The sequence below is a fragment of the Tenrec ecaudatus genome, chromosome 3 (genome assembly GCF_050624435.1).
Source record: "Tenrec ecaudatus isolate mTenEca1 chromosome 3, mTenEca1.hap1, whole genome shotgun sequence".
NCBI classification, from domain to species: Eukaryota; Metazoa; Chordata; class Mammalia; order Afrosoricida; family Tenrecidae; genus Tenrec; species Tenrec ecaudatus.
Window position 1 is genome coordinate 148,081,399 of NC_134532.1, and position 25,208 is coordinate 148,106,606.

Here is a 25,208-nt window from a genome sequence, read left to right on the forward strand (position 1 = left end):
GTAGGAATGGGTGGGCACTGAGCCTGGATTGGCCCACCTAGGCCACCTGGATTGGCCCACCTAGGCCAGGTGAATTCAATTCAGACAATGGGGTCGATCAGGGGTTGTCCACCACGCCTCCCCATGGAATCCTTGAAAAGGCAGGAGCTCAGAGTCGAGCGACACTTTTTGCATGACACGGGGCAGCTTCCAGCTAAGCTGCATGTTCGGGAGGAGTCCTATGGGTGCCGTGCAAACCTGAAACTTCTAACTCTCATAAAACTCACTTGGATTACAAACGAGACTTCGGCGTAAATTCTTTCTCGCGCAGGGCCAAGGACCAAGGTATAGATCTAGCTCCAGAGAGATCTAACAAACCCACAATGACACAACAAAGGACTAATCTCTAAAATCTACAGAAAACTGCAACGTGGGAAACATTTCTCCCAAGTTGTCTCCCCCAAATATATCCCAAACTTCAAAGCTTGCTACACGTGGCAAATTGACTATACACTTGGAGGTCAACAGAAGTAGGTCAGGGGTTATTCTCCCTAAGGGTTATCAGCCATCTAGAGCAAGCAGTCACCACTGTTTATCCCACAGCAAGTAGGACCCACTCCCTTCTGATAAGAATAGTAGTTGCCTGTTTCCTTGTAGTAGACCCCAGGGAGGTCAAGCCCTCCCAAGGGTGACCAAGGTTAGGCCACCATCATGAATCTAGAGTACGCCCTTCTTGTCACATGTATACCCCTAGTCCCCCCACTTGCTATCATGTGTACACCCCTAGCTCATCCCCTTCTCGTCACACTTGTACCTATTGTACTGCCCCTTCCTGTGACGTGTATGCCTATTGTACTGCCCCTTCCTGTGACATGTGGTTACCTATAATCACGCCCCCCTAAGTAGATATAACCCTTGGTCAGCAATAAATGGGGTTTCCAGCCTGCTGCCCAGTCTCCAGCCGGCTGCCAGGTCTCCACCCCACCTTGCCTCGCCCACACTGTGTGCGGAGCTGGCCGGTAAGATCATGGTCATCCAGGAGGTGAGTATGCTACTATGAAATGTGTCTGACTCCATTATTTCAATCTCTCTTCTATCTCTCATGCTTTCTATGACTATATTATAATATATATCTCTCAACTGTACAATTGCACTTACTAAACCTATGATTAGTGTGGTGCACCGGCCCTTCCCCTCAGACAGCAATACCTCCATAAGATTTGAAAAAAAATTTAATTAAAGAATTGGCTAAAGACATGAACAGACAGTTCACTAAAGATGACATCCAAATGGCTAACAAACATGAACAAACTCAGGATCCCTAGCTCTCCAGGAGCTTTCACCTTGCAACGACAATGCCATCTCAAAAATAAACAACCAATGATGGAGAGGATGTGGAGAGACTGGAACTCTCATAGACTGCTGGTGGGACTGTAAATATGTGCACCCATTGTGGAATGTCACTACCTCAAGCAACTGGGAACAGAAATTCCACATGAGCCAGCATCTCTCTGCTGGGTATATACCATAAAGAAGAGCCCTAACACCGACAGACACATGTACTCCCATGTTCACTGCAGCTCTGTTCTCAATAGCCAGACGTTGGAAACGGTCCAAATGCCCATCAGTAGAAGAATGGGTAAAGAAAGTTGGGTACACACACACAATGGAATACTGTTCACCACTAAAAAACGATGATGATATCATGAAGTACCTGATGACATGGATGGACCTGGAGAATAGTGTACTGGGAGAGGTCAGCAATCACAAAAGGACAAATGTGTGAGACTGCTGCCCCTTAAAGATAACAGAGTGTAAGACTTGCAGACCAAAAGGAATAGACCTAAGGCAGTTTTAGAGAACAGAGTATATCAGGTCTGAGAGTATGTAAGAGAACCCCTACTTCTGGCAAGGGCACTAGTTCTACCCTCTCACCACCACCACCAGACAAATAAAAAGATCTACTACTAGGTACTGTGGAGTCAGTCCTGACTCACAGCAGCCATACGTACACCAATGAAAGAGAATGAAACATGGCTCATTCTGCAACACTCTGACCACCACTGTTAGTTTTGAACCCATTGGTACAGCTCCAGGTTCACCCATCTCATGGAGGATCTTCCTCTTTTTTGCTGACCCTCCACTTTATCATGTCCTCCTTCAAGAACTGGTCTTTCCTGATAACATGTCCGAAGTGTGAGCTAGGAAGTCTTAACCATCACCCCACAGCCAGGAGCAGTTCACCTACACTTCTTCCAAAACAGATTTGTTCCTTCTTTGGGCAATCTGTTTGATTTTTTAAAATCATTTTATTAGGGGTTCATACAACTCTTATCACAATCCATTCACACATTAATTGTGTAAAGCATATTTGTACCTCCATTGCCCTCATCATTCTCAAAACATTTGCTCTCCACTTAAGTCCCTGGCACCAGGTCTTCATTTTTTCACACCCCCCATGAGCCCTTGATAATTTGTAAATTATTATTTTGTCATATCTTGCCCTGTAGACGTCCCCCTTCACCCACTTTTCTGTTGTCCATCCCCTAGGGAGGAGATCACATGTAGATTATTGTAATCGGTTCCCCCTTTCCAACCTACCCTCCCTCTATGCTCTCAGTATCGCCCCTCACACCACTGGTCCTGAAGGGATCATCTGCCCTAGATTCCCTATGTTTCTGGCTCCTATCTGTACCAGTGTACATTCTCTGGTCTAGCCAGAATTACAAGGTAGAATTGGGATCATGATAGTGTGGGGGAAGCAAGCATTTAGGAACTAGAGGAAAATGGTATTTTTAATTGTTGCTACATCACACCCTGACTGACTCATCTCCTCCCCAAGACCCCTCTGGAAAGGGATCTCCAGTGGCCTAAAAATGGGCTTTGGGTATCCATTCTGCACTCCCCCCCTCATTCACTATGGTAAGATTTTTTGTTCGGGTGATGCCTGATACCTGATCCCTTTAACACCTTGTGATTGCACAGGCTGATGTGCTTCTTCCATGTGGGCTTTGTTGCTTCTGAGCTAGATGGCCGCTTGTTCACCTTCAAGCCTTTAAGACCCCAGACGCTATATGTTTTGATAGCTGGGCACCATCAACTTTCTTCGCCACATTTGCTTATGCACCTGTTTGTGGACAATCTGTTCTTTGGGCAGTTTGTTCATTCTTTGGGCAATCATCTTTTGGCACTCATCCAGTATTCTTCATAAACCACCATCAGTTCTGCTTTGCTCTCCTTTATCACAGCCCAGCTTTTGCATGTATAGGAAGGGCCTCAACAAGTTAGATTAACCCTGTGACTGCCTCAATGGAACAATTGTGAGGATGGTGCAGACTGGGCAATGTTTTTTTGTTTTGTTTTTTTAATCGTTTTATTAGGGACTCATACAACTCTTATCACAATCCATACATACATCAATTGTGTACAGCACGTTTATATATTCATTTCCCTCATCATTCGCAAAACATCCGCTCTCCACCCGGGCAATGTTTTGTTGCACTGTACACAGTGTTGAAACTAACTCAAAGGCACCTAACAACAACAACAACATGAAGCCATTGAAAATATCATTGCTTAAGTGAGGAGTACCTGAGTCCTCATGAAGACACCTCTGCTTTGTCACACTTTCAAGAGGTCTTTTACTGTAGACTTCCAATGCAGTACGTTCCAATGACTGCTGTTCCCATGGGAGTTGATTGTAGCCAAGTAAATGAAGTCCTGGACAACTTGAATCATTTCTTCAGTTATATGATGTTGTTTATTGGTTCAGTTGTAAGAATTTCTGTTTTACAGTAAGGTGAGTCCACATTGAAGATTGTAGTCTTTGATCTTTATCAGTACGTGCTTCAAGTCTTCAGTGTTTTTAACAAGTACAATTGAGTCATCTGTCTATCACAGGCTGTTAAGGAGTCTTCCTCCAATCCTGATGAAATGGTGCTTTTGATGTTAAATGCAATGCGCTGCCTCTTCCATGTCATTCCTGGCATAGTGACCATGTTATTACTGTCTGACTCAAAATGGCCAATACGGACCCATTTCAGCTCACTGGTACCTAGGATAGTGATCTTCAACCATTCCTTTCCATTTTTGACAACTTCCAATTTTCCTAAATTCCTACTTTGTACATTCCAGGTTCTGATTATTTGTGGATATTTGCAACTGCCCCCTACACACACACACACACACACACACACACACACACACACCCCTCTTATTTCAAGTTGTGCCACACAAGCAAATAAAGGTCCTATGCACCTCATTAATATCAACGCTAGTCAGAGAAGGCAGTATTTTGAGTGCCTTCCAACTGGAAGGACTCATCTCCAGGCACTATGTTGGACAGTGTGCTGCTGCTCGCTATACAGGTTCTACTGCTCATTTGTTCCCAAAGGAGATAGCCAGGTCTTTCTTAGTCTGGAAGCTCCAATGGAACCTGTTCACCATCAGTGGTGACCTGGTATTATGTGAAATATTGATGTCATGGCTTCCAGGATCACAGCAACATGTAAGCCACCACAGTATGACAGAGTGAAAGATTCGTGGTGGCTTGTCTTATTAGAAAGAGCCCTGGTGGCTTAGGGATTATGCAATGGGCTATAATCCACACAGGCAGCGATTCGAAACCACCACAGTTCAGTGAGAACATGTCAGGGTTTTCTACTTCAGAAAACGGTTACAGTCTCAGAAACGCACAGGGGCAGGTCTACTCTGTCCTATACATAGTAATACTATGAGTTGGCCTCAACTCAATGGTATTGAGTTTGATTTTGGTTTGGTTGTCTTAGTGGAGAATAATTGGTCCTGGGCTGAGTATCTTTTGTCCCATCCAACAAAACTTAAATGTAAAAGCCAATAGGTTTAGTAGTAAGGTAGCAACTGGACATTGGGCCACTACTCAAGTACTCCCCCTCAACGCAAAGACACTTTGTTCTATTAACCTGGCATTCCATGATGCTCACTTTCCCAACACGATCACTGAAGACAAAGTGGGTGCATAAGCAAATGTGGTGAAGAAAGCTGATGGTGTCCAGCTATCAAAAGATATAGCGTCTGGGGTCTCAAAGGTTTGAGGATAAACAAGTGGCCATCTAGCTGAAAAGTAATAAAGCCCACATGGAAGAAGCACACCAGCCTGTGTGATCACAAGGTGTCGATAGGATCATGTATCAGGCATCAAAGACCCATCATATCACTGTGAATGAAGGAGAGTGTGGAGTGGAGACCCAGAACCCATCTATAGGCAATTGAATATCCCCTTACAGAAGGGTCTCAGGGAGGAGACAAGCCAGGCAGGGTGCAGTATACGGCAGATGAAACATACAACTTTCCTCTAGTTCAGTAGTTCTCAACATTCCTAATGCCGCAACCCTTGAATACAGTTCCTTATGTGGTGGTGTCCCCCCAACCATAAAACTATTTTTGTTGCTACTTTATAACTGTCATTTTGCTACTGTCATGAATCAGGCAACCCCTGTGAAAGGGTTGTTCACCCCCCAAGGGGATCGCAACCCACAAGTTGAGAACCGCTGCTGCTCTAGTTCTTAATGCTCCGCCCCCCCAACTATCAGGACCCCAATTTGACTGTACAAATCTGGCTAGACCAGAGCATGCACATGGGTATAGATAATAGCTGGAAACACAGGGAACGCAGGACAGATAAACCCCTCAAGACCAATCTTGAGAGTAGCCATACCAGGAGGTTAAGGGAAAGGTGGGGGTAGATAGGGGGAACAGATCACAATGATCTACCTGTAACCCCCTCCCAGGGAGTTGGACAACATAAAAGTGAGTGAAGGGAGACATCAATCAGTGTAAGATATGAAAAAAATAACGATTTATAAATAATCAAGGGTTTATGAAGAAGGGAGGGGGGAATGAGAAGCTGATACCAAGAACTCAAGCAGAAAAAAAATGTTCTGAAAATGATAACAGCAACAAATGTACAAATGTGCTTGACACAATGGATGGATAGATGGGTTGTGATAAGAGTTGTACAAGCCCCCAATAAAATGATTAAAAAATAAAAAGAAGAAGTAAAACTCCAAAGTACCAAATTGTTTCCAAATAACCTGGTTGCGTATGGTGTGTGGGGTGGGGTAGGGTGGGAGGAGAGTGTTGTCCAAGGCAAGAAAATATAATGTTAGAGGTGAAAAAATGCATTCAGTGAGATTACTAGCACACCAGAGATTTCAGGAAAATTACTAGAGTACCTAAAGGTACAGCAATAGAATTCAGAAGGAGAATTAAGAGATTGGACAGAGTAGCAATGAGTTGTGGAACAACTTCAAGTAACTTTTTGTTGTTGTTGTTTATGGCTAGGGTTTGGGTTAGGGTTAGGCCTAGTGTTAGGGTTAGGGTTAGGCCTAATGTTAGGGTTAGGGTTAGGGTTAGGCCTACGGTTAGGGTTAGCATTAGGGTTAGGCCTCCAACTTCAAGTAACTTAATACACATGCAATGAATGAGAATCCCAGAAGGCAGGACAATGAGAAACAAACAAAAAAATTGGTCATAAAATTTAAAAATTTGATGAAAAAACATAAACTCACATATTGAAGAATCACAATAACCCCCTAGCACCAGAAATATGAAGATATTTACTACAGATACATAATAACCAATCTCTCTCTCTCTCTCACTGTCATCAACTCAATACTGACTCATAGTGACCCTATAGGACAGAGTAGATGTGCCCCTGTGACTTTCCCAGACTGTTAATAACTGTCTACAATAGTAGCACGTCTGTCTTTCTCCCTCGGAGCCACTGGTGGTTTCAAACTGTCCACCTTACAGACTGCAGCCCAACAAAAATCTTAAAAGCAGTCCAAGGGAAAAACGCATCATGTTCAGAAAACAAAGATGAGGATGATATAAAATATGTTATCAGTAGTAGTATAAGAAAGAAGTTAGGAATGATGAGGGCAATGAATGTACAAATGTGCTTGTGATATGAGTTGTATGAGCCCCTAATAAAATGATTTAAAAAGATGAAGAAGAAGTTAGGGGAGCAACATCTTTGAAATTTAAAAATAGCACAACAGAACAAAATCTACAAGGCAAGAATTTTATAGCCATAAATATATTTTAAATGGGAAAGTAGATAGGATATTTTCAGATATATAAAGTCTGAAAGACCTAGCATCCATAGATTTACATCACAAGCAATGTCATACAAGACATCTGGTGTCTTAAAGGCTTATCTCCAAACATCTCTAAGTGAGATGTCAACTAAGTCCACAGGGAAGAAGCACACCATCATCAGTCACTGAGGACTGTCAATCATACAATCTGAAGTCAGAGGAGGGAATGGTATCAGAGTTTAAAGAATCTGTGAGACTCTGGTTTTCAGGAGGCTGTGGGTGACAGTGGGAGCCTGAGAGACATTTGTGGGCTCTTCACAGGAAACAAGACTCTGGCGATTTCCCCCTCTGCATAATAGAGGGACGGGAGGAAAGTGGTTACCGATTAGATAGACTGCATTGGAGAGAAGACTATAGAAGATCAAGATGATAAACCTGACTTGAGCAATTAAAATCTTGTCACTTGATCCCCCTGTGTTACACATTGGGCTTGATCTGGTTTCCAATATTTTCTGTGTTGTTGTTTTGGGGTTTTTATTTTTTGTTTGCTTGCTTGTTTTTTCCACTTTGGGGTTTATCTCTAATGTATTTTGTCGTTGGGGGTAGCCCACTTGAATTTTTGCTATATTTTTCTGTGTTTTGGTATATGAAACCCAGGATTGATAACCGATAGAGATAGAAACTAGAATAAGGGTTTGGGGGGGGGTACAGTGGAGGAGGGGGCAAATGGGAGCTGATATCAGTTCAAGAAGGAAGAGGATGTTTTTAAAGTAGTTGTGATAGCAGTTGCACAATACTGCTTGATGTGATTGAATTATGGGATGATAATGTTATCTGTATTCGCTCCCATAAAATGGTTGGGTTTTTTTTAAGAAGCAAGCGTTACCATGTGAAGATGTGTTTTGAACTTTTGCATACTGACCCTCTGTCTGCCGGTCACAAGTTCAATTTTGGCAATAACCCCCAATGCTTATAAAGCAGCATTTGTGCAATTATTTGTCAATACAAGGAGTTGAGCAATTGGATTCAGCCGGGTTCAGGACAAGCAGCAGTTCAGGTCTCACGTGTGATGAGCATACTTTGCGTGTCTAGCAGCACTGTGTGTTTCACTCTGTGGAAAATCAGAGGGAAGGGAAAGCATGAAGTGCTGGTACCAGCGATGGGCTGCGGTTTCCATAAGCCTTAGAGAAGAGAGTCAGTGAAAGCATAAGGCATGTCCAGATAGGGAGGTCAACCGTGGTCAATTGTAAATTGAATTTTAGCTTTTTATGAACTTTAATGAACTTGTCCAAAATATTGAAAACATAATGTCAACAATTCTATGTCATGGTATGAAATGATTGGAAGTAATAGAACTTTTAATTTTGAGACAAAAGAATTCTGTCACCCATCCCCTCTGTGTGTGTGTGTGTGTGTCTTCTCTTCCTTGGCTACCATCCCCCTGACAGTTTGTCATACCGTGAGAATCTGTGTTTTGCTATGGTGTGGGAAGTTACTACGCCATTGATATTTCTGATACCAGCAGGGTGACTCTTGGCAGCAGAACTTCCAGACTAAGATAAACGAGGGAAAAGGCCTGGCCATCTATTTTGGAAAACTAGCCCATCAAAACCCCCTGGGATCACAGCAGAAAACTGTCCAATGGGATGCTGGAAGAGGATCCTTCTGGGTCAGAGCACTTAGAATCCCCAGGGGCCTCAATAATGGGCTCCAGCACCCCTGGGTCCTAGTGACCCAGTGCAGGCTTGTACATGGGGGCACCATGAGTTGTGAAAAACATGAATGATGTGGGTGACACCTGACCTGCTCCAGCGCTGCCTGGACGTGGAATATCAACTCCACATCAGCAATGCCAAGGCCAATTTCTATGATGTTGAGGTCCACCTCTTTCCCCCCTATTCTGACCCCGAGCCTCCCTCACGCATAGGCACTCTACTTCTGTGGCTGTGCTAGACGATTCATTGCCATGGTCACACAGAACTCACAGGTCATATCCACAATTACAGGGTGAGTTAATGAAGCTAACAGGTGACAGTTCGGATGAGCAATGCTCAGATGTCATTGTCCTAGCAGTGGAGTTTCTTCTCTGCTGGGCCTGTCTGCAGGCTTCTGTCTGGTCTCAGTCACTTGGCCTGGCCTCTATCCTGCCCGGGCAATGTTATAAAACTATTTTAGGACTGTCAATGCAATGGATTAGAATGCCACTCTCCTGTAAGCCCCAGCCTGAAGGCATTCAGCTCTTGCGTTATGGTTCAGCCAATCCAGCTCCCGCAGTCGACGTTCAGAGACACTCCACAAGCCAGTCTCCTGCCCAAATACACGCAGCTCTACTTGTTCTGTGGGCTGCTGGGAAGCCCACTTGTCTTATCCTCTGGATCCTGGTCCTTCTGCTGCTGCTCCTGTGTCACTCCTCTGGTGCCATAACTGTGTCGTGGGTCAAGAACATTCAATGCATAGGGATCTTGGGGCCCACAGGATATGCTACACTCCTGGCTCTTCTCTCTCGCTGCTTATGAGATGGCAACTTTATACTTAGCAGGGTGGCAATGACAGTGATTTCTTTTAACAATCACTCATAGCTGAATCATAATCCAACCAGTATCTCCCCCTTCTTCTTAGACAGGTCCATTAGGAAATGAAGGCCACTTTGTGAGGGTAACAAAGGCTACAGCGAGAAGAGCCCTATAGCTCTTTCATGTATTGCAGGCCCCAATGGCCCTTCTAGCCACTGTCCCTTTCTTTTTCTTTATTTTTTTTATTAAATACTTTTATTGAGGGCTCTTACATCTCTTATCGCAATCCATACATTCATCCATTCTGTCAAGTAAATTTGTACATACATTGCTATCATCATTCTCAAAGCATTTTCTTTCAACTTGAGCCATTGGTATCAGCTTCTCATTCCCCCCTCCCTCCTCCACCACTGTCCTTTTCATACCAAAGGATTAACTTTCTCACTTTAATCATCTTATTATAAACACGCCCATAAAATTAGGCTCACTAGCAACTAATAACATACACACTTATATGAGTTGCATTAACACATTGTAGTTTTCCAATTCACCACAATTGAATTGCCTCTGACTCATAGCAACTCTATAAGACAGAGTAGAAATGTCCCTAGGGGGGTTGAGAGTATAACTCTTCATGGGAGTAGAAAGCTCTATCTTTTCCCCATGGAGCTGGTGGTTTCAAACTGCCAACCTAGAGCTTAGCAGCACAACTCATAACCATCAAGACTCCAACACATTGTATAAAAACAGTGCTGTAGGGTGTCCATGAGCACACACCGTGTTTTTCTCTGTTCATCGTCCATCTTCACAACAATCTACAAGCTGGGTGATTTGTTAAAGATCGGGTTATAAAAAAAAAAAAGCATATGCTCAAGAATAATGATTTAGAGTTAATGAGACTACCATAAAAATTCAAGAATTCTATCATAAAAGGCCAGCACAAGAATATCCTAGAATTTAATATGACTTCATTTTCTTTGGTATTTTAAAATCAATTTATTGGGGCTCGTACAACTCTTATCACAATCCAGACATCCATCCATTGTGTCTAGTATATTTATACATTTGTTGCCATCATCATTCTCAAAACACTTTCTTTCTGCTTGAGCCCTTGGTCATTTTATTTGATTTTTAGCCTGCCCCCACCAATTTTGTCATTACCTGTGGTTTTTGGAGTCTCTTTTTGGAGTCAAGTTCCCGGAAGGGCAGATCTGGTTCCCGTAGTTTACTTGGCCCCACACTAGATTTTCGGTCCTGGGGAACTTTGTTTAATCTCATTGTGTGGAGCACATCACAGGTTGGCTTGTTCTCACAGTCAATTTCAAACTGTCGCAGGATGAACTCTTCATCAATTTTTGAGCTTCCCTGGAATAGTACCACATTTTATGAGTTGAGGTCACATAGTGACAGGCTCCTTGCTTTCTGCTTTACTCTAAGAGCAGTGTGTTAGTCTGGGTACATTAGAGAAACAAATTCACAGAAACTCATATATATAAGAGAGAGTTTTATATAAAGGGTAGGTGCACATCAAGAGAACATCCCAACCCAGTGCTGCCCAAGCCCACAAGTCCAACATTAACTCATAAGTCTGACACCAATCCACAAAGTCCTCCTCCATCTCACAAAAACACATGCAATGATGCTGACTGCAGGAGGAAAGTCTAATCAGTGAACATGTAAGCATCTCAGCGCTGGCAGGGGTTTCCACACGGCTGCTCCAGCACCCAGTGCTGCATCAGGGTAGATCCATGTGGCTTCTCCTCAGGGATGTCTTACAGGAAGTGAGCTTTGCCAGCTGAAACAGGGAACTGGCTAAGGCAGCTGCACCCTGGTCCGACCATCACAAAGCAAGAGACTTGAGAACTCGAAAGGTGAGGCTCACTGAGCCATTTATCTTTCCACCAATCAATTAACCCACATGTGTTTATTGGACAGGTTGACACAATAAACTTTACCTATCTCAAGCAGTAACTAATCATTTCTTAACAATAGTCATCTGTCTACCATATGACTCAGCAACCCCTCTACATGGTGTGAATTTGTATGTGTGTGTGTATATATACACACATGTATATATACATACACATACATATATACATAAATAAGATCCAAATATTAAACCAATATATGCATACCTATGTTCATTGCAGCACTATTCATAATAGCAACAAGATGAAAATAACTTAAATTCCCGTCAGTGGAAGAATGGATCGATAAATTTTGGTATATACACACAGTGGCGTACTACATATCACTATAGAATAATGATCAAACTGTGAAACATCTCATGGCATGGATGGACTTGGAGGACATTATGATGAGTCATATTAGTCAATCACAAAAGGACAACTACTGTATGAAACCCCTGTTATAAAATGGGGGCGTGCCAACATAAAGGTTTTTCATGCCAAAAGAAACAGCCCTTAATGGTTGCCAGGGCAGGAGGGGAGGAGAAGGGAGGGAAGCAGCAGGTTAGAGCATGGAGAGGTGTTCGCTAGGGGAGAGGAGGATAATATTCCACAAGAGGAGGGAGGTGCAGGTTAGGGACAGGGCAAGCTAGCGGGAGGTTTGATGAATTGCTGAACACAAAAATGAGCTGCAATGTAACGCCCACCTACCACAAAATAACAAGTTTTAAAAAGAGCTGACGCTCTGCGAGAAGCAGGCATTCCTTTGTGAAAACGGGGAGCGTGCTGACATACTGCAGCGATGGCAACCTGTGTCTGTGGGCAATCTGTGTATGAATTACTGAACGGAACTGAATTCTTTATGTGAACTTTAACCGAGGGGACAATAAAGATGTTTTAAAAATAATCCCAGCTGGAGCAATCTACACTGGGAAGAACAAAGAGAAGGAGGCCACTGGCAGCCTGGAACAGATAGATGGTGGAGTGAAGTTCAGGGAGAGGGGTCTTGGAAGAGAATCGGGTCTGCAAAGAGAACAGGACAGTCAAAACTGAGCCGCAATCACAATGGAGCAGAAGCAGAACAATTGGAATCAATAAGGTGAAAAGGAGTCGTTCAATAGTGCAGAAGGAAAGTGTTCCATTGATGTGGTGAGGATAGTGCAGGCTGATTGCAGCAGGGCCTAGGTAGCAGAACAGAGGTAGAGGGGGCTTAGGTCATAGGAAATGAAGATATGGCCAGTCACCAGACTAGCTAAACCACTAGGCTCCAAAAAACCACAACTTGTTGCAGTGGAGTCAATTCTGACTCCTTGTGGGCCTTATGTTACAGAGCAGAACTGTGCTCCACAGACTTTCCTGATGGCATAGTGGGCTAGGCATTGAGTGCTGCCGACCACAGACAGTGCTTTGAACCCACTAGGCACCCACTGGAGAAAGATGAGGCTGTCAGCTCCTATCGAGGTTTAAGATCCCAAAAACTCAATGGGGCAGCTCAGCTGGGTCTTCCAGGGTCGCTATGAGCCTGGATTAGCTCAACCACAATGAGGCAGGTTAGCAGTAAGTGCTCGGACAACGCAGATGGCTTGGGCTTGGCTGCTAAACAAAAAGCTGGCAGTTCAAACCTGCCCAGCAGCTCAGCGGAAGGAACCCTGGTGATCTCCCTCTGCAGAGATCATGACCACGTGGAGCACAGTTCTACTCTGTAAGACATGGTCCACCCTGGCTCAGAATCCACTGCCCTGCAACAGCTTTGGCTTTTTGGAGGGTACTAGTTTAGCAACTCTGGTAAACTAGCCTGCTGTTGTTGATTTTAAGTGCCATAGAGTTGGCTCTGACCCATAGCAACTACATGCACAACAGAAGGAAACACTGCCCGGTCCTGTGCCATCCTCACAGTTGTTCCTCTGCCGGAGCCCATTGCTGCAGCCACGGTGTCACTCCATCTTGTCCAGGGTCTTCCTCTATTTCGTTGTTCCTCCACTTACCAAGAGTGAAAGTCTGTGAGGTGAAGTCTCACCATCCTTGCTTCTAAGGAACATTCAGGTTGTACATCTTCCAAGACAGACTTGTTTGTTCTTGTAGCAGTCCATGGTACTTTCTGTATTCTTTGCCAGCAGTGCAATTCAAATGCATCGAGTCTTCCTCCATTTTCCAGGTGCACTCTAGTTCTCAAAGTACCATCTTTGGTTTTCAACTCCTTAAAGAGCTCTTGTGCAGCAGATCTACCCAATGCAATGCGTCATTTGATCTCCAAGGGCATTGCGGTGAGTCCAAGCAAGACGAGATTCTTGGCAACTTCAATCTTTTCTCCATTCTCCGCGTTACCCATTGGTCCAGTTGTGAGGACTGGGATCCGTACTGAAGGCTACAATCCACAACCTTCATTAGAGGTCTGCCAAGTCCTCCTCACTTTCCGCAAACAAGGTAAACTAGCTTCAAAACAAACCAACAAACAAACATCAGACTCACTGCTATCAAGTCAAATCTGACTCACAGCAACCCTATAAAACAGGGAGAACTACCCTGTGGAGTCAATTCTGACTCATGGCTGAACAGAAAGCCTCATCTTTCTCCTGTGAAGCTGCTGGTGGTATTGAACTCCTGGCCTGTGGTTAACAGCCAAAGGCATAGCCCACTACACCACCAGGGTTCTGTCTAAATTCACCTAAGTTTCCTTAAATACTCTGTCTAATAAAGGAGCAGCAAGTCACAGAGATGGAAGTCATGGAACAGCTGGGGTGAGGCAATTTCCCCGGCCAGATTATAGATAAACAGGAGTTCCAGCTCCGGGCCTGAAGGACGTGATGAGTTTCTCAGCATTCTCAATCCAAGTCTCCTCTAGGGAACCTCATTGCCCAAATCTCAGTCAGTCCGTTGCAGCTGAGGTTGAAATCCTACCCTCCTAGCCCATTTTGGATTCAGGGAGAGGCACGTGGCCTGGCCTAAACAATCAGCATATTCCTCCTCCCTAGTTCCAGTGGCTAATTCAGGCACAGACATGTGATTCAACTCAGCCTGCTGAAAGTAAAGCCTAGACTTTCCCCTTTTAGAAAAGGATTGCTTATTCCCACTAAGGTTGTTCACTAATAGGACACAAGTCTGAGAATTTTAGTGGCAACTTCTCTCATTTCTTGGAGAAAGACTACAAAAACACCCCAAAAAACTCAGTGCCATTGAGTCGATTTTTACTCATAGTGACCCAATAGGGCAACATAAAACTGCCCCTGTGGGGCTGGTGATTTTGAACTGCTGACCTTGTTGTTAGTAGTTGTGGCAGTTACATAATCTGTCCACTTGAGTGAAGGGGTGGAGTCTAGCCTGTCAATCAAGTCATAGCCAATGAGGCATCCATGCAATGGCTTTCTCCTGAGGATTCTGGGAACTCATGTCTTCCTCCATGGAGACGGGACACACACTCTTTCTGCTTCACATTCCTGTTGACAAGCCACATGGAGCTATGCTGATGGAACCAGAGTCCTGGAGCTGGAGGAGCCACGTGGAAGCCCATGCCAATGCTGATAAGCTTCCACAGCTACCAGATCCATAAAACTTTCCACCCACTGGCCTGTGATCTTCCTGCATTCAGCATCATTGCATGTGTAGTGTGAGTTGGAAGAGGAATTTATAGACTGGTATCAGACTTATGGGCTAATACTGGACTTATGGACTTGATCTGGACTGAGTTGGGATGTTTTCTTAATATACAATTACTCTTTGATATAAAACTCTCTTACACACATAAGTGTCTATGAATTTGTTTCTCTAGTAAACTGGACTAACACAGTAGTTCAACGGATAATCACTACACAATCAGAGCTTAAGAAATATAAAGGGATACCCCCACCCTCACCCCAAAGGGGAAAAGCTCCACTGGGTAGAGAGGAGCTTTTGTAGTACACATTTTTCCCGCTAGGGGAGCATTGAGCAACTTGCTCTGAGTTAGTGCGCCCAGTGGCAGTACCTGAGAAGGTTCTCTCTGGTTACAGTACATTTTTTCATAAAAGCAGTTTCACTCAAACCTTGTTTTTTTGTGATGGCCGATTTAAGAGAACAACATGTGGCTGTGAATTTTTGTTTCCTGCTTGGGAAAAATACCACAAAAACGGTTGTGATATTGAACACAGCTTACAATATCAGCGCTATGAGAAAAACTCAAGTGTATAAGTGGTTTCTCATTTCAAAAAAGGTGAGATGTCGATTGATGACAAACCTCGTTCTGGACATCTGTCAACTTCCCAAAAGGATGAAAATGTTGACTCACAGTGCATTTGGAGTTCGTTCCACTAGGTCAGACTATTAATCAAGCTTTCGAAAGAAAGTTTCTGAAAAGATTGCGTAACAGTATGTGCCAAAAATGGCCTGATTTGTGGCATGCAGGGGGCTGGTTTTGTCACCACGACAACACGCCTGCCATCTCTGTGTGCCAGTTGTTGGCAAAAAACAGCATGTCTCTCTTGCCCCACACACCTGGCTCACCTAGCCTTGTTCTGTGCAACTTCTTGTTTCCAGGAATGAAGAGGGACATGAAAGGACAGTGATTTGATTACGCAGAAGAAGAAAACAAGGGAGATGCTGTCGGCCATCAAACAGATTTGTTTGAAAAATGTTTCCAAGAATGGAATCACAGTTTCCAAGAATGGAGTCCATTAAGTATAATGGAGAGTACTTTGAAGGTGATATGGTTGTTTGATTAAAAAAACATTAAATATGTAACTTTGGGGAGGAAAATCCATTTTGGGGTGGGGTACCCCTTCATAAGTAGTCAGAGAGAAGAGAGCAGCCAAGAAAGATGGAAACATCTAAAACCATCTCAGGTCCTGGAGTCAGATGTGCCCGGAGCTCTGGGTGTTTATCTTACTCCCTTCGTCTAATCTGAACCGTGTGAAGCAGTCCTGCCAGTGAAGCAGTCCTAACTGCTACACGGCCTAAAACTGATTAATACTTGGAAACTGGCCGAGTAGGGAGCTGCAAATACTGGGAGGCCTTGAGTCCAAGGAAAGCATCACATCCAGACATCTAAAAACTCTAGATCTCTCCAGGAACCAATGAAAAGGGCTAGGTAATATAATACAATAGGCCTGGGACAAGAACAAGGCCAGACCTTAAGAGCAGAATCAAAAGTGGCCTCAGTTTAGAAATATTCTTGGCAGAGGCTATAGACTTGTAAAGCAACCCAAGCACATACATGCCATGATAACTGGGAACGATACGGGGAGGGAGAAGCGAAGGACAGAGGGGAAAAGAGGTCTTTGACACTGAAATGGTAAACAAGGATATGAAACCACAGTGATGCGATGAGCGAGATGTCACAACATTCCAATTGGCTGCAGGCCTGTAAAGTGTCATCTACCAAAAACCTGTTTGTCCATAAATTGGGGGAGACAACGACTACTTCAATCCCTTTGATTTTGCTTGGATTTTATCCAAAGACTTTCCCCCCCCATAAAAGCAACTTTGAGAGTGGCTGTGAAAAGTCGGCCAGTATGGGGATTCTAACTTACAATGGCAGTGACCCAGCTGCAGAAGTCATCGACTCCTTCTCGAATGTTGTCGTAGAGAAGAGGGCCATGGAGCAAGTTTGTTCCCTGTGGCTTCTTTTCCTCACAAACCCACTGGTGTGAATGAGACACACGAGTCTTCGGGGGACTATGGATAATGAGATTATCAATGATTACCATCTGAGGTCAAGGAATCCAACTGTGCTTCAAACCACACAGTGGGAAAAAAATCAACATAAAGCAAGGAGAAAACAAGTATTTTTTTTCCAATCATTTTATTAGGGGTCCATACAACTCTTATCACAATCTATACAGTCATCGATTGTGTAAAGCACATTTGTACATTCATTGCCCTCATCATTCTCAAAATATTTGCTCTCCACTTAAGCCCCTGGCATCAGGTCCTCATTTTCCCCTTCCCTCCCTCATGAACCTTGATAATTTATAAATTATTATTTTGTCATATCTTGCCCTGTTCGACATCTCCCTTCACCCACTTTTCTGTTGTCTGTGCCCCAGGGAGGAGGTCACATGTAGATCCTTGTAATCGGTTTCCTCTTTCCAACCCACCCTCCCTCTACCCTCGCACTATCGCCACTCTCACCACTGGTCCTGAAGGGATCATCCGCCCTGGATTCCCTGTGTTTCCAGTTCCTATCTGTACCAGTGCACATCCTCTGGTCTAGCTAGATTTTCAAGGTAGAATTGGGATCATGATAGTGGAGAGTGGAGGATGGAGGAAGCATTTAGGAACTAGAGGAAAGTTGTATTTTCATCATTGCTACAACACACCCTGACTGGCTCGTCTCCTCCCCGTGACCCTTCTGTAAGGAGATATCCAGTGGTCTGCAAATAGGCTTTGGGTATCCATTCCACACTCCCCCTCCTTATTCACTATGGTAAGATTTTTTGTTCTGATGATACCTGATCCCTTTGGCACCTCGTGATCACACAGGCTGGTATGCTTCTTCCATGTGGGCTTTGTTGCTTCTGAGCTAGATGGCCGCTTGTTTATCTTCAAGCCTTTAAGACTCCAGATGCCATCTCTTTTGATAGCCGGGTACCATCAGCTTTCTTTGCCACATTTGCTTATTTACCCACTTTATCTTCAGCGATCGTATCATGGAGGTGAGCACATGATATGATTTTTTGTTCTTTGATGCCTGATAACTGATCCCTTCAGCACCTTGTGATCACACAGGCTGGTGTACTGCTTCCAAGTGGGCTTTGTTGCTTCTGAGCTAGATGGCCACTTGTTTACCTTCAAGCCTTTAAGACCCCAGATGCTATATCTTTTGATAGCTGGGCACCATCAGTTTTCTTCACCACATTTGCTTATTCATCCACTTTGTCTTCAGTGGTTGTGTTGGGAAGGTGAGTATCATAGAATGCTAATTTAATAGAATAAAGTATTCTTGCATTGAGGGAGTACTTGAGTGGAGGCAAACAAGTATTTCTATCAGTCTCTTGCAACCCAATCCAACTCACTACCATTGAGTGGATTCCAACTCATAGCCAGCCCATGCAAATTATATTTTAATCTTCCAACTATCACACTCTCCTATCAATATCATAAAGACAACTCTATCACTATGAGTTATAACAAAATTGCAGTTTACCATTACAAGTCGATTCTTTAAATTACTTGCTGTTGTTACTTTCCATGAGTCCCCACCAACTCATGGCGAGCTTATGTAGAACACAAAGAAATGCAGCCTGGTCTTGCTCCATCTTCACAATCAATGCTATATTTGATCCCATTGTGGCAGTCATCATTTCAATTCACTGTGTTGAGGGTTCTCCTGATTCTCTACTTTACAAACAAGATGTCCTTTTCTAGATTACAAAATTATCCTGTTTTTAATTTATTAGGACATGTGCCAAATAAGTGACCAAATCGCTATGCTTAATTCTACCAAAGCTGGTTTGGCCAGTCCAAGACTCAGACGATCTCGACAAGTAGGAGAGACCTTTCTCTCCTTGGTTCCTAAAATCTATCCCATTAACAAGTCTGGTTGCTTTGGACTCGTTGTCCTCAGAATCATTCGGTGTGTCTGCCGCTGCCCAATCCCCAGTAGATTCTTCACCCATAGTCAAATCAATCATTTCCAAATGTAAATCTGGATACACAAGAAAGTTTTAAAGAGTTTATAGGAAAAGTCCCATTATCATTTCATTCCATTTTCCCACAGACTTTTTGATGCCCCCTCCTATAACACACCCCCAGATGATTAAGCCTCTTCAACAACTTCTAACATTTGCGATATGATTTGCCTGTCAAAAAAAATCATCCTTTGAAAGTGTACAATGCAAAATGATCTTTAGAAAGAAAGTGTACAACACAATGGTTTTTAGTAGATTTCCGAACACCCCTATCCTTCCCATCCCCAAGGAAGCTCACACTCAGTAACAATTACTCACAGGCCTCCCCTGCCCTGGCAACCAGTAACCTATGGATTTATCTATTTTGGAAATTTCCTATAAAAAAATTAATATGTGGTTGTTTGTGTCTAACTCCCTTTACTTCACATAATATTTTCGTGATTCACCCATGCTGCAGCATATATCATGGCCATTCCTTTCATGATGGAATAATTTACGTATCCATTCATCTGTTAATGGACACCTTCATGTCGTAATGTTAATGCGGGGTGTATCCACCTTATGGATATAATGAATAATACTGTTATGAACATTAGCATGCAATTTTGGGCATTCAATAGGTTCTTGTTACTCCACCAATAAAACTAACTTTTAACCTCCCATCTTTCCTGACTTGGCCCCTGCCTGTCTCTGTAGATGATTCTGGGAGTACCAGCCTCCCTCTCTCTAAGCTCTAGCCATAGTGGATTTCTCTCAGTTCTATGAAATTCTCATGCTCCCTCCAGCCACAGGGCCTTTGCCCGTGCTTTTCTACATGACTGGAAAGCCTTCTCCACTCTCTCATCCTCCTTGATGTCTCAACAAGTCCTTTCCTCAAGGAGGACGCCTCACAGGGTCTCTCACATGTCCTCTGAGTACCCTGGAGCATTGATTAACAGCTTGCTTCTAGTCATTTACTCAACAAATAGTGAGCACCATCTTTCTTCTGAGTTTTTCCTTTTTGGTTTTCTGACTCTAGGTCTTCTCTTTTTAAAAATAATTTTATTCAGGACTTGTACAACTCTTATCACAATCCATCCATCCATCGTGTCAAGCATATTTGTACATTTGTTGTCATCATCATTGTCAAAACATTTTCTTTCTACTTGAGCCCTTGGTATCAGCTCATTTCTCCTCTCCCTCCCTGCTCCCTTATCCCTCATGAACCCTTGATAATTATAAATTATTATTATTTTGTCATATCTTACACTGTCCAAAGTCTCCCTTCACCCATTTCTCTGTTGTCCATCCCCCAGGGAGGAGGTTATATGTTGATCCTTGTAATCATCTCCCCCTTTCCACCCCACCCTCCCTCCACCCACCTAGTATCACCACTCTCACCACTGGTCCTGAAGGGTTCAACTGTCCTGGATTCCCTGTTTCCAATTCCTATCTATACCAGTGTACATCCCCTGGTCTAGCCAGATTTGTAAGGTAGAATTGGAATCATGATAGTGGGGGAGAGGAAGAACCCAAGAACTAGAGGAGTTGCACTGCACCCTGACCAGCTTGTCTCCTCCCTCTGTAAGTGGATGTCCAGCTGCCCACAGAGGGGCTTTGGGTCCCCAATCTGCACTCCCCCTCATTCACAATGATATGATGTTTTGTTCCTTGATTTCTGATACCTCATCCCTTCAACACTTCGTGATTGCACAGGTTGTTGTGCTTTTCCTTGTGGGCTTTGTTGCTTCTCAGCTAGATGGCCGCTTGTTCACCTTCAAGCCTTTAAGACCCCAGACACTATCTCCTTTGATAGCCAGGCACCATCAGCTTTCTTCACATTTGCTTATGCACCCATTTATCTTCAGCGATGATCGTATAGGGAAGGCGAGCACACAATGATATGATTTGTTGTTCCTTGATGCCTGATACCTGATCCCCTTGACACCTCGTTATCACACAGGCTGTTGTGCTTCTTCCATGTGGGCTTTGTTTCTTCTGAGCTAGATGGCCGTTTGTTCACCTTCAGTGGTCCTCAAACTATAGCCTGGGGCCACGTGAGGCCTACCGAGGACATTTATCCAGTCTACCGGGTGTTTTAGCCTCACTGCTTGTCCTGCTTGGCAACTGACTTATTCAGTGTGCATAGGAATTTGTTCATAGTTTTTTTAAAAAACTATAGTCCGGCCCTCCAATGGTCTGAGGGACAGTGAAGTGGGCCCCTGTTTAAAAAGTTTGAGGACCCCTGCTCTAAGTCTTTGCACATTTCATTATAATAGTTTACTTTGTCTTCTCAGGCTTGTACATGATTTGTAAAAAAAAATCTCAGCGCATGCCTCAAGTATCTCTAAGTCCTCTCTACACTTTAAAGAACTAGTAATTATAAATCATAGGGCATGCATTACTTGCTTTTGCCTTAGCTACTCTACAATTAAGAATGAGCTTCAGAGTTTCTTCTGACATCCACTTTGATTGATTTATTTCTCATAAATAAATTCACCTTAATAGAACCTTTCCAAAGCATTAAGCTTAATTGTTGTAGGAGCAATTTTCTTTTGCTTCACATTCTTATGTTCTCAATTCACTAACATTTAATCAAATATTATAAGTGTAATTAGAATGTTTGCTATAAGGAGATTTGGGACAAAAGATTTTACTTTTGTAATTACTTCTCTAGTGGAAGCTGAAGAATGTGGGGGGTTCTAAAAGCCCATCCTTCACAACATTATCCACATTTATCATAGTGTGGCCACCGTCGGCATGACTGGTATGGGCACAGAGAGCTCCAGGAGTCGCATTGGTTTCCAACATGGAGGAAGAATCCATTGTGTTGAGTCATTTACGTTTCTTAGGGGGATATGTTTCTTTCTCACATCTGGCATTTCCTGCCAGGAGACAGTAGCTCTACTTCTGACCCCTCAGTCCACCCATTCACTGTCCTCTCTGGAGCCTCAGGGGAGAGCGTATGGACCCACCCCTCTCAGCTCTGTCCATCGTCTACCTGGGAGCAAGGCAGCCCAAGGGAATCCCAGGTTCTCTTCTGCATTACTGGTGTGGTTTATGAAAAAAATTTTAAAAAAGACAACCAGAAAACTTCCATTAGTAGACCCATACTCAAATAAAAGGCTTTAGACTAATAAGTGAAGGTGAATGTGTTAGTCTGGGGTGCAAGCACTGGCATGGGTCTCCACATGGCTCCTCCAGCTCCAGGGCTTTGGCTCCATCAGCATAGCTCCACATGTCTCATCAATAGAAAGATAAAACAGAGAGTGTGTGTCCCACCTCCAGGGAGGTAGATAGGAGGGCCCAGAATCCTCAGGAGAAGGTCATGCCCACACAGAGACCTCATTGACTATGACCTGATTGACAGGCTAGATTCAACCTCTTAGCAAGTTGACAGGAGATTATGTAACTGCCACTGTGAAAAAGCAAATTATGTTTTAGTTATGTTTCAAATCCAATTAGAGGTGCATTGGAAGAATGACCATATAATGTTTGAAATGCTTATCATTTTGTACAAATCCCTGTGTTAACCCTTGTGGTAGTTATATAATCATTATGGTACCAGGAGGGCGGTACTGTAGAAACAAATCATAAATATAGAGAGTGCATGTTTCTTTGACTTCTCCTTCATGGTAGTGTTTCTTCTTTGGCTAGCCAGAAGTCAGATATGCCCATGCAGTTTACTGAGTCATTTTCTAGAAAGAATATGGGATGCTAAAGTGTTGATTACTTTATTTGGTTGCAGTCTTTGGTTCTTCCTGTGTGAAATGGCAAACATGAATTTGATTAATGTATATTTTGAGCCCAGGGGTAGAAACTGCCATTTGGATGTCTCAGAAACCCTGCTACTTAAGGAAAATGACCGACAGAAGGTCAAAATCACTGACAGAAAGTCTGGAACAGGCTTGATACTCTCAGAGGTTTAATTCCATATTTTGTATCAATAGAATAGTTTATATAAGAATTAAGATAAGCTAAATAAGGATTGAACTTGACTGCTTAAGAATTGAGTTTAGTGTCTGATTCTACTTTGTTTATACGGATTTCTTCTGCTTATGATTTATAGAAATGTTTATTGGGAAGTATGAAAATAGAGACTTTGTAAGTCCACTTGTCTTTAGCCATTAAAATTGGATCCTTAAATGGGTTTAGAACACACCTGCAAAGAAAGATCTGAAGAGATAGCCCCACCCAGTGTTTGGGAGTACTCAGGACATTCGCATTCGAAGAGCCTTTCTAAAGGGCCACTCTTGACACATTAAAGAAAGTGGGGGAGAGGGAAGGAACTCTTTGGCCTTTTGAAGTTGAACTCTAGTACTTTTTGCCAGATGCTGGAAAATATCTGGAACCATGAAGAAAACTTCTCTATAGGACTGAATGTTAAAGGGAGCCTGTGGGCAGGCTGAAATGCTAACTAGGTGACCACCTGGATCCACTTGCTGAGTAGAAGTGGGAGAAAAGCAGCAATAGAGAGACAGGTTGAGTCCACACCCGTGGATCTGGTTTACAGGGACTAGAGAAGACCACAGCAGGTTGACTGATCTGAAGTTAATGACCTAGCACAAGGGGGCTAGGCTTGTTGAGAATTTGTGATGGGGCCATGATCTAAAGGCAAGGTGACCAATGGGCACCCTGGTGAGGCTAAGTGAGGCAGCCCACATTGAATTGACCAGAACCAAACCAGTTAAAGAGAAGATTTTTGAGCCTGTGAACTGCTGTATATTGTGGCTGACTTTATGGATGGCCTGTCCTGATTTGGCTTTGCTTATGGATGCAGACTCAAAGGTTCCAATTGGAATGAAGACTCTTCATGTCAAAGAACATGCTTGTCTCCTCAGAGCACTGGGTTGATGTAAGTAGGTAGTATAGAAATTGGATATCTAAAATGGGTGGATAAAGGCATAAAGTGGTTGGCTTACAACTTTCATAGGTAGGGTAATATCTTCATAGGATTATAGGCTTAAGGTGTAGGTGTTACTTAACTGCAATTGTTAGGCATAGGATATTTTAATTTTGTGACTTATAGAATATTATGTTTAAATGAGGGTAACACATATTGAATTGTATGCATTTTAGTTTTATCCTGTTAGGTACAGATGATTTTATTCGTGTTTGTTTGAAAATTATATACGGCTAAAGAGTTAGGTGAAAGTATCAAATTGACAAGGGGTGGTCTGTGGTAGTTATATAATCATTTGTCAAATTGAGGATTAAGAGTGAAGAGACGGAGTCTAGTCTGTCGATTGGGTCATAACCCATGAGGCCTCTGTGTGGGCATGGCCTTCCTCTGAGGATTCTGGGAATTCTTGGATTTCCTCCTTGGAGGTGGGAGACATGTCTCTCTCTCTGCTGACTCCCTGAAACATGCTCTACTGACAAGACACATGACGCTACGCCCTGGAAGCTGGAGAAGCCACATGGACCTACCCTGATGCAAACAGACCTCTGGAGCTGAAGAAACCACGTAAAGACCCCTGCCTGTGCTGAGATGCTTATAATGCCACTGGATCCACAAGACTTCCAGCCCACTGCCCTATGATCTTCCTGCATTCGGCATCATTGCATGTATTTCATGAGCCTGAAGAGGACTTTATAGATTGGTTCAGACATATAGGCTAAGATTAGACTTATGAACTTCATCTGGACTGGGTTGGGACATTTTATCAAATTAAATTGCTCTTGTATATAAATCTCTTTGATATATATATGAGTGTTTATGAATTTGTTTCCCTAGTCTACTCAGACTTACACAACCCTTTATTATTTGTTATCTGATCAACTACTGGTAGAAATCATGCTGACTAGGAGAACTTTGGGGATAGAGTATTCAATATCCAAGAATTTCTTCCAGAGTCAGGTAGGTACAACCCTATATTTTCCAAAACCAAACCAAACTCACTGCCATTGAGTTGACGCCAACTCATACTGACCTTATCACACAAAGTGGAACTGCTCTTGTGAGTTTCGTAGACTGTGACTTTCTACAGTAGACAGTTTCATCTTTTTCCCTTGGAGTGACTGGGGATTTTGAACTGCTGACCTTGAGGTGAGCAGTCCAATTTGTAAACCACTACTCCACCAGGGTTCCTCCTTTGTTGATTAATTCACATCCATTTAAGAAATTAGTACTACTCCTTTTCCTACTCG

General features: G+C 43.2%; 1 protein-coding gene across 6 annotated transcripts in view; it reads right to left on the bottom strand.

Moving 5' to 3' along the window:
- The window catches only part of FAM47E (family with sequence similarity 47 member E), a 55,472-nt gene that overhangs the window by 12,929 nt on the left and 17,335 nt on the right, over positions 1-25,208 (bottom strand). For all 6 annotated transcript variants that reach the window (XM_075544177.1, XM_075544174.1, XM_075544179.1 and 3 more), the window contains exons 4-5: positions 16,980-17,124; positions 10,733-10,936 (exon numbers count right to left, since the gene is read on the bottom strand). In XM_075544177.1, coding sequence (XP_075400292.1) covers positions 10,733-10,936; positions 16,980-17,124 — 349 coding nt within the window. The remainder of the gene's footprint in view (positions 1-10,732; positions 10,937-16,979; positions 17,125-25,208) is intronic.